The sequence below is a fragment of the Galeopterus variegatus genome, unplaced genomic scaffold (genome assembly GCF_000696425.1).
Source record: "Galeopterus variegatus unplaced genomic scaffold, G_variegatus-3.0.2 Scaffold4781, whole genome shotgun sequence".
NCBI classification, from domain to species: Eukaryota; Metazoa; Chordata; class Mammalia; order Dermoptera; family Cynocephalidae; genus Galeopterus; species Galeopterus variegatus.
The window spans coordinates 164,715-174,835 of record NW_007730892.1 but is presented as its reverse complement, the minus strand read 5'-3'; the positions used below and the strand labels follow the sequence as shown (position 1 = coordinate 174,835).

General features: G+C 38.2%; 1 protein-coding gene across 1 annotated transcript in view; it reads left to right on the top strand.

The window, feature by feature from the left end:
- Nucleotides 1-1,357: 1,357 nt before the first annotated feature.
- Nucleotides 1,358-10,121, top strand: part of FLT3 (fms-related tyrosine kinase 3) — a 47,786-nt gene continuing 39,022 nt past the window's right edge. Inside the window, exons 1-2 of the mRNA XM_008588347.1 lie at nucleotides 1,358-1,465; nucleotides 9,402-9,604. Of these exons, the coding sequence (XP_008586569.1) occupies nucleotides 1,358-1,465; nucleotides 9,402-9,604 (311 nt within the window). The remainder of the gene's footprint in view (nucleotides 1,466-9,401; nucleotides 9,605-10,121) is intronic.

Below are 10,121 nucleotides of genomic sequence, written 5' to 3'. Positions count from 1 at the left end.
AATTGTATACTTTTAATGTGTACAACTTGTTGTGAATTAATTATACCTAGTAAAATGATTTAAAAAAAATAATGGGGAGAAAAAAACATTAGAGAGTGGGTCAGGAAATGTTAAATTCTCTGAGACTATCTCAGATTACCAGATACAAAGATGGTTGAACAGATACGTTTTCCTCTTGCCTCTACCAATGGACCACTCAAATGACAGTAAAAAAATGTTTTAAAAAATATAAACTTACATTTGCTAAGAGGGTATCTTAAATGTTCTCACTACAAGAAAATGATAAGTATGTGAGCTGATGATATGCTTGTGACATTCACTTCATGATATATATGTATATCAAAATGTTAAGATGTACACCACAAATATATGCAATTTTTATTTGTCAGTTATGCCTCAGTACAGCTCTAAAACGAGCCCAAAGACAAACAAAAAAAAAAGATATAAACATATGAAACATGCGCAACCAAAGAAAATGAAGAAGGAGAAAATAAAGGTTGAGAGCTTTAAAACAGATGAAGAAAGCTTAATCATAGCTGGAGGTAGAGAAAGCCGAGGAGCAGACTGCGACACTGCAGATCCCCAAAAGAGTATATATTGCCAGCACCAGCTGCCAGAACACAGGCAGCAGGCAAGAGAGAAAAGTCTTCTCTGGGGTATCACACCAGCCCATGAGAAAAGACCTAAAGAAAAACCTACAGAGAAGATCAGGCAACAGGCCACACTATGTACACAGAGTTTACTATGGACACTTAGTGCTTCATTCTCATATGATACGTCGTCAGTCATTTGGGAAAACATACAAATAATAGAACAGAAAGTGAAGGAGAGAGAAGTCAAAGAAATAATTCAAGAAAACTCCAAACAGAGGGATATGAGTTTCTAGATTGAAAGGCCCACTAAGCTTCCAGCACAATGGATGAAAATAGACTCTCCACAAGGCATAAAATTTTGAAAATTTTTGTGCCCTGGTTACAAAGAAAAGATTCTATAGTTGTCCATAAAGAAAAAAAAATAGTTTGTAAACAAATAATCAGCTCCTCAGTAGCACTAACCTCCTTTCAAGACCTGAAGAGCCATGTGTAGCTGATGACTGCCACATTGGGCAGCACGGTGCAGAAAGTTTCCATCACTGCAGACCATTCTACTGGGCAGCCCTTCTCTCAGTACCTCTGCTCCTGATTTAAAGTCGACTTGCCTTTCATCAGATTGTGTTTCCTACATACTTTCATGTTGGCCAGTTTTCCCTGTTACGTTTTTTGTTGTTTCATTGTAAGATAAGTACATATTTTCTTTTTATGGTGTGCACGTATCAACATCATTGTTTTCATTTTGTTTTGCAGTTGTTTTTTCAACAATGATATTTGGGACTATTACAAATCAAGATCTGCCTGTGATCAAGTGTGTTTTAATCAATCATAAGAACAATGATTCATCAGTGGGGAAGTCATCATCGTATCCCATGGTAAAGTAATGTTAAATGATAGCTTTAGTTATTTTTCTCTAGAGACCAACTTTGTAAGCTATTGAAACTCACCATGGTTAAATGGGCTTTTCTTTTCATGTATGTAAGTGTGTTATGTACTCACATCTGTGCAGGTGCAGCACCTATTCTGCTAGCTACCTGGCACTGCACTCCGTCAAGAACCATATTCTCCTTTGGATGTGGATTCAGAAAGGACATTGATACCTTGCATGAAGAAGTAATGAATATTTCCCTCTTTCCTCAAAGAGAATCCAGGCTTCTCTCCCAAGTCCCTAATTTCCAACAGCCTCCTGTATCTAAACAGATTTTCCATTTGCACAATAAAATCCACCTATGTAATTCATTTCATTTCTATTCCCCAAACCTACTCTTATTCTTGTATTACCTGGTTTCTGTTTATACCTCTGTCCAGTTCCCAGGCCTGAAAGCTCAGTGTTATTTTGGACTACTTTTTCCTCTCTTGGCTACGCATTTGGTCAGTTACCAAGTCTGTCAATTCCCTTTAATAGTTCTCATTTAATCTCCCCATGTTCTGTAGTCTCACTTCCACTTCCCTAATTCAAGCCCTCACAACTCTTCCATAATCACAGTGATATCTTAAGTGGCCTCTTCCTGCTATGTTCATCTCAGATAGGGCAGACTAGCCTTCCTGAAGCACAGTTTCCATCCTTCACTGCCTGGCTCAGAACCTTCAGTGACGTCTCATTGCTTAGAATGGCACCCAAATTGCTCCATAACCTGGCTCTGACTCCTTCAAATTACAACCTTGTTTTTCATTATTCCTTTTATGCTGTTCATCTAACAAAGCTATTTCCACCTCTCTACTTTTTTTAGTATTTAGTGAATTTACTTAAATTTAAGGAAGCTTAAATGATAGAGAACTGAAAATGTTAGACATCTGTATATAACAAAAAGTGGGCATAAGTTAACCAACGCCATGGACATTTCCAGTTAAGAATTCATACAAATATATGGTCATCCCGTTTCTTTGTTTGTTTTAACATAGGTATAACACATGATGGCCTGGCCAAGAAAAAGAAAAAGAAAAAATTAGGGATATTAGAGATATTCTCAAATTTTAAAAACAGTGTAACATAACACTTTCAATAACAACATTCTACATGAATGTAAAACCTCTGATTTAATACGTGATTTTTTTTCATGCCAGAAGCTTGGTTGGTTTTAATTTTAATAGATGTTAGTATCATAACACATTAGCTTATAAATAATTAAGGCATTTTGCAAACACAGTATTTCAGTGTGGACAAAAAAATTTGAATATTATTTGCTATGATATTATAAACTTCAGTGTCTTTTCAATATAAGAAAACAGCTGCACACATCTAAGTGTTTTCTTATAAAACATAATTTTTAAAAAATTTGGGCTAGCCACTTAGCTAACTTGGGAGAGCGTGGTGCTGGTAACACCAAGGTCAAGGGTTTGGATCACTGTACTGGCCAGTGCTCCCCTCCCTCCCCGCAAATTAGTGATGATTGGTCTTGGTTCCTAGTAATAAGTCCTGTGTCATTTTTTAATGTAGTATAAATTATATTTTTATGCAATAATCAGGATTGTACTAAGACCCAGTACCTCTTAAACCTCATTAAACAAATACGAGTCCTAGCTGCTGCGAGGATGAACGATCTTCACATGTACTTTCATCTCATTGAAGCTGAAGCTGTTCCTTTTGAATGTTTTCCCACTTCAATGTGAAGTAGATTGTTAAGGTTTCAGTGGTATTTTTTTAAAAAATGGTTTCGATTTCTTCCACAGTTCACAGTTCTCAGAAAAGTCATCTTTCTGGAAATCCAAGGGATGGACTACAAGTCCAGGGGTGTCTTGAATAAACGAGCACTCTTTAGTAGGCAAAACTTGTCAATGCAACTCCAGTAAATATGCATCTTCATCCTTAGCTATAGCACCACAATATCCTGGAACCAGAGTAAGGTGCTTTTACTGTTCCTAAGGTCTGCTTAACTGTTGTTTAAAATGTGAACATTTCCATCATTTATAATCTCTGTTTAGGATGATAGTTCTGATCACCCCTTTTTATGAAGGCTTAATGGCAATTTAGACCAAATTTGCTTTTAAGTAATGACTTCACTAGAGGCAACGTGTCTGCACAGCAACTGAGTGAGTTGTACGGCTTTTCTTCCTGTAAACTGTTAGTGAGCACAGGCGGGCAACTCACTACAACTCTAAAATTGCTTCTCCTTACCAAATAGTCTACGAGTTAACTTATTTTTCTCTTCCTCCAGAACATTAAAATTGCATTTAGAATCAGATTCCTCCTGAGCAGAACTTGAGCCCTTGCTTCCTGGTCCTGAGAAACCTAAACAAAACTAACTAGAACCAAAACCAAAACCCAAAATCCCCACTATATTTTAATGATGGATTTTCTGTTTGTCAAGAACCAGTCACTGGAGTTGACCAAATGTGTCTGACTCTCATGACATCATATTGCAGGCAGGCGGCCTGTACAAGCCACTTCTTTATTTGCTGTGCCATACCCCTCCACTTCTTGGGAACTTTTTTTTTCCTTCCTGTAACAAGGATTTGGAAAAGTATGCTTGACTCTCTCTACGCAATAGGTCACTTTACATAGTTTCTCTGGACTTTTCACAGCTTGTCTAACTGCTTTATTCATGTAAGCAGCCAATTGTGTTAGAGATTTCTTAAGTAATGTCACGTCCTTATTAGTCAGAGATCCTTGTTCTAAGAAAACCAATGGATTCATCCTCACTAATATTACAAAAGTTCCATTTTTTAAGCAGTTTGGGTTCTAGATGCCACAATATCTTATTAAATACCAGTGCCACATGGTACTGAGGGTCTCAGCCCAGCTGGGTGCAGAAGAACCCCTCCTGGCTGTTGTGAGCATCCTTGGGCTCCTGGCAGCATGACTCAGGGCTATTGACATGCCTTTGGCTTCTGGTGCCCCACCACCTCTGTACTTTCATCATGCAGTTCCTCTTTGCTGTGGTCTCTCCTCTGGGGCCTTCAGATTTGTATATCAAAATTGTACCCGTCTTCGGCCCAGCCCATGGCGCACTCGGGAGAGTGCGGCGCTGGGAGCGCAGCGACGCTCCCGCCGCGGGTTCNCCCTTACCGGTCACGAAAAAGACAAAAAAAAAAAAAAAAAAAAAAATTGTATCTGTCTTTAATTCTTTTAACTTTTTATTTTGAAAGAATTTGAGATTTATAGAAAAGTTGCAAAAATAGTATGGGGCAGGGGCTGGGAATGGGGAGATGTTGATTAAAGGGTACAAAGTTTCAGTTAAACATGAGGAACACTTGGAGAGCTATTGCACAGCATGGTGACTATGGTTAATAATGTATAGTTGATATTTGCTAAGAGAGTTGATTTTAAGTGTTCTCATCACAAAAAACTGTAAGGATGTGAGGTGATGGGTATGTTAATTACTTAATTTAATCATTCCACATTGTATGCATATATCAAAACACCACGTTGTACACCGTACATAAATACCATTTTTCATTTGTTCATTAAAAAAATAGAACAGAAAGTTTCTGTATACCCATCATCCAGCTTCCACTAATATTAACACCTTACATAACCACAGTACGGAAATCCAAACAAGGAAATTAACATTGGTATGATATTATTAACTAAACTACATTTCTAATTTGAATTTCACCAGTTTTTCCACTAGTATCCTTTTGCTGTTCCAGGATCTCTTATCCAGAATCCTGCATTGTATTTATATGTCATGTCTCTTTAGTCTCCTTCAATATATGACAGTTCCTCAGTGTTTCCTTATCTTTCATGACCTTGACATTTTAAAAAGTACTAGACAGATGTTTTATAGAATATCTCTCAATTCGGGTCTGTCTGATATTTTCTCAAAATGAGATTGAATTATGCATTTTTGGCAAGGATTTCCCAGATGTAACATTGTGTCCTTCTCAGTGCATCATATTAGCAGTTATAGGATGTCCATTAGTCTTGTTACTGGTGATGTAAACCTTGATCACTTAATTAGATAGCCTTGATTAAGATGGTGTGTGCCAGTTTTCTCCACAGTAAAGTTACTATTTTTTTCCCGTATTAGTTTGCTAGGTCTGTGTATTAGTTTGCTAGGTCTGTGTATTAGTTTGCTAGGTCTGTGTATTAGTTTGCTAGGTCTGTGTATTAGTTTGCTAGGTCTGTGTATTAGTTTGCTAGGTCTGTGTATTAGTTTGCTAGGTCTGTGTATTAGTTTGCTAGGTCTGTGTATTAGTTTGCTAGGTCTGTGTATTAGTTTGCTAGGTCTGTGTATTAGTTTGCTAGGTCTGTGTATTAGTTTGCTAGGTCTGTGTATTAGTTTGCTAGGTCTGTGTATTAGTTTGCTAGGTCTGTGTATTAGTTTGCTAGGTCTGTGTATTAGTTTGCTAGGTCTGTGTATTAGTTTGCTAGGTCTGTGTATTAGTTTGCTAGGTCTGTGTATTAGTTTGCTAGGTCTGTGTATTAGTTTGCTAGGTCTGTGTATTAGTTTGCTAGGTCTGTGTATTAGTTTGCTAGGTCTGTGTATTAGTTTGCTAGGTCTGTGTATTAGTTTGCTAGGTCTGTGTATTAGTTTGCTAGGTCTGTGTATTAGTTTGCTAGGTCTGTGTATTAGTTTGCTAGGTCTGTGTATTAGTTTGCTAGGTCTGTGTATTAGTTTGCTAGGTCTGTGTATTAGTTTGCTAGGTCTGTGTATTAGTTTGCTAGGTCTGTGTATTAGTTTGCTAGGTCTGTGTATTAGTTTGCTAGGTCTGTGTATTAGTTTGCTAGGTCTGTGTATTAGTTTGCTAGGTCTGTGTATTAGTTTGCTAGGTCTGTGTATTAGTTTGCTAGGTCTGTGTATTAGTTTGCTAGGTCTGTGTATTAGTTTGCTAGGTCTGTGTATTAGTTTGCTAGGTCTGTGTATTAGTTTGCTAGGTCTGTGTATTAGTTTGCTAGGTCTGTGTATTAGTTTGCTAGGTCTGTGTATTAGTTTGCTAGGTCTGTGTATTAGTTTGCTAGGTCTGTGTATTAGTTTGCTAGGTCTGTGTATTAGTTTGCTAGGTCTGTGTATTAGTTTGCTAGGTCTGTGTATTAGTTTGCTAGGTCTGTGTATTAGTTTGCTAGGTCTGTGTATTAGTTTGCTAGGTCTGTGTATTAGTTTGCTAGGTCTGTGTATTAGTTTGCTAGGTCTGTGTATTAGTTTGCTAGGTCTGTGTATTAGTTTGCTAGGTCTGTGTATTAGTTTGCTAGGTCTGTGTATTAGTTTGCTAGGTCTGTGTATTAGTTTGCTAGGTCTGTGTATTAGTTTGCTAGGTCTGTGTATTAGTTTGCTAGGTCTGTGTATTAGTTTGCTAGGTCTGTGTATTAGTTTGCTAGGTCTGTGTATTAGTTTGCTAGGTCTGTGTATTAGTTTGCTAGGTCTGTGTATTAGTTTGCTAGGTCTGTGTATTAGTTTGCTAGGTCTGTGTATTAGTTTGCTAGGTCTGTGTATTAGTTTGCTAGGTCTGTGTATTAGTTTGCTAGGTCTGTGTATTAGTTTGCTAGGTCTGTGTATTAGTTTGCTAGGTCTGTGTATTAGTTTGCTAGGTCTGTGTATTAGTTTGCTAGGTCTGTGTATTAGTTTGCTAGGTCTGTGTATTAGTTTGCTAGGTCTGTGTATTAGTTTGCTAGGTCTGTGTATTAGTTTGCTAGGTCTGTGTATTAGTTTGCTAGGTCTGTGTATTAGTTTGCTAGGTCTGTGTATTAGTTTGCTAGGTCTGTGTATTAGTTTGCTAGGTCTGTGTATTAGTTTGCTAGGTCTGTGTATTAGTTTGCTAGGTCTGTGTATTAGTTTGCTAGGTCTGTGTATTAGTTTGCTAGGTCTGTGTATTAGTTTGCTAGGTCTGTGTATTAGTTTGCTAGGTCTGTGTATTAGTTTGCTAGGTCTGTGTATTAGTTTGCTAGGTCTGTGTATTAGTTTGCTAGGTCTGTGTATTAGTTTGCTAGGTCTGTGTATTAGTTTGCTAGGTCTGTGTATTAGTTTGCTAGGTCTGTGTATTAGTTTGCTAGGTCTGTGTATTAGTTTGCTAGGTCTGTGTATTAGTTTGCTAGGTCTGTGTATTAGTTTGCTAGGTCTGTGTATTAGTTTGCTAGGTCTGTGTATTAGTTTGCTAGGTCTGTGTATTAGTTTGCTAGGTCTGTGTATTAGTTTGCTAGGTCTGTGTATTAGTTTGCTAGGTCTGTGTATTAGTTTGCTAGGTCTGTGTATTAGTTTGCTAGGTCTGTGTATTAGTTTGCTAGGTCTGTGTATTAGTTTGCTAGGTCTGTGTATTAGTTTGCTAGGTCTGTGTATTAGTTTGCTAGGTCTGTGTATTAGTTTGCTAGGTCTGTGTATTAGTTTGCTAGGTCTGTGTATTAGTTTGCTAGGTCTGTGTATTAGTTTGCTAGGTCTGTGTATTAGTTTGCTAGGTCTGTGTATTAGTTTGCTAGGTCTGTGTATTAGTTTGCTAGGTCTGTGTATTAGTTTGCTAGGTCTGTGTATTAGTTTGCTAGGTCTGTGTATTAGTTTGCTAGGTCTGTGTATTAGTTTGCTAGGTCTGTGTATTAGTTTGCTAGGTCTGTGTATTAGTTTGCTAGGTCTGTGTATTAGTTTGCTAGGTCTGTGTATTAGTTTGCTAGGTCTGTGTATTAGTTTGCTAGGTCTGTGTATTAGTTTGCTAGGTCTGTGTATTAGTTTGCTAGGTCTGTGTATTAGTTTGCTAGGTCTGTGTATTAGTTTGCTAGGTCTGTGTATTAGTTTGCTAGGTCTGTGTATTAGTTTGCTAGGTCTGTGTATTAGTTTGCTAGGTCTGTGTATTAGTTTGCTAGGTCTGTGTATTAGTTTGCTAGGTCTGTGTATTAGTTTGCTAGGTCTGTGTATTAGTTTGCTAGGTCTGTGTATTAGTTTGCTAGGTCTGTGTATTAGTTTGCTAGGTCTGTGTATTAGTTTGCTAGGTCTGTGTATTAGTTTGCTAGGTCTGTGTATTAGTTTGCTAGGTCTGTGTATTAGTTTGCTAGGTCTGTGTATTAGTTTGCTAGGGCTGCTGTTACAAAGTTCCACAGACTGGGTGACTTAAACAACAGAAATTTCTCATCTGATAAACAGTTCTGACGGCTATAAGTCCAAAATTACTGCGTAGTAGGCAGTGTTGGTTCCTTCTGAGGGCTGTGACAGAGACTGCTCCAGGCCCCTCTGCTTGGCTAGTAGATGGTCATCTTTGTGTTTACATGGCATTCTCCTTGTATGTGTTTCTTTTTTTCTTTTTTTTTTTTTTTGTCTTTTTATCTTTTTCCATGTCCGGCAACGGATCGCAACCCTCAGTGTTGCCCCCGTACCGGACCGGGGACCGGCAAAGGGATCGCAACCCTCGGTGCTGCTCCCGCGCCTCGCTCAGCCAGTGAGCGGGAACCGGTCTGTATGTGGGATCCAAACCCTCGGGTGGGAGCGCCGCCGCACTTCCCAAGCAGCGCACTATCCAGTGCACCACCAGGCCGGCCCACCTTGTATGTGTTTCTGTCTCCAGACTCCTCTTCTTATAGGGACACCAGTCGTATTGGATTAAGGCCACCCTAATAACTTCATTGTAACTTGATACCTCTGTAAAAATTTTATCTCCAAATAAGGTTACATTCTAAGGTATTGGGGACCTCAACATAGGAATTTGAGGGGCTGGGGATGGGGGAAACAATTCAACCTATAACAGTCTGTACAACATTTTAGAAATCCAGCCTAAAGTTATTTATCTTCTCTTTAGAGAATTATAAATTTATAGGATTTTCAGTCAATGCTGTATTCTCAATGGGTTTCAGGGTGTCATGTGTGCATGTATTTGATAAAGGTTTCCTGCTAAGCAGAGGATGCTATAAACATGCAATACTTGTAAATTCACATTGTTCTATCTACTACGTAGGTGTCAGAATCCCCAGAAGACCTTGGGTGCGTGCTGAGACCTGAGAGTGCCAGGGCAGTGTATGAAGCTGCGGCTGTGGAAGTGGACGCATCTGCGTCTGTCACACTGCAGGTGCTGGTCAGCATCCCAGGGAACATCTCCTGTCTCTGGGTCTTTAAACACAGCTCCCTGAATTGCCAGCCTCACTTTGATTTACAAAACAGGTAAGAGGGGCGATGTGCAGCCACCTGGATTTTTAGAGGAATACTTTCTTGCATAATATGTGGTTAATTTGGAATTCCTTTTCAAGTTTCTGCCCGTATTTATTATACCTCTTCTCTCCACTGAAATAACAAACCAAGAATATAGTTAGGGCATGGACACATGACTCAAATCCCATAGGATGTACAACACAAAAAGTGAACCCTGATGCAAACCATGGACTCTAATTAATAATAGTGTATTAATATTAGTTCACAGATTGTAACAAACATACCATACCTATGTAAAATGGTAATAATAGGGGAAACTGTGTGGAGGGAAGAGTGTTTATGAGATTTCCCTATACTTTCTGCTCAACTTTTCTGTAAATCTAAAACTGCTCTAAAAAATAAATTCTATTAATTTAAAATAATAATATATATAATTGTTATTATATTATTATATATTTTATATATAGCAATTATTATTATTATACGTATACACACACACACACACACACACACACAGAGCACACAATTA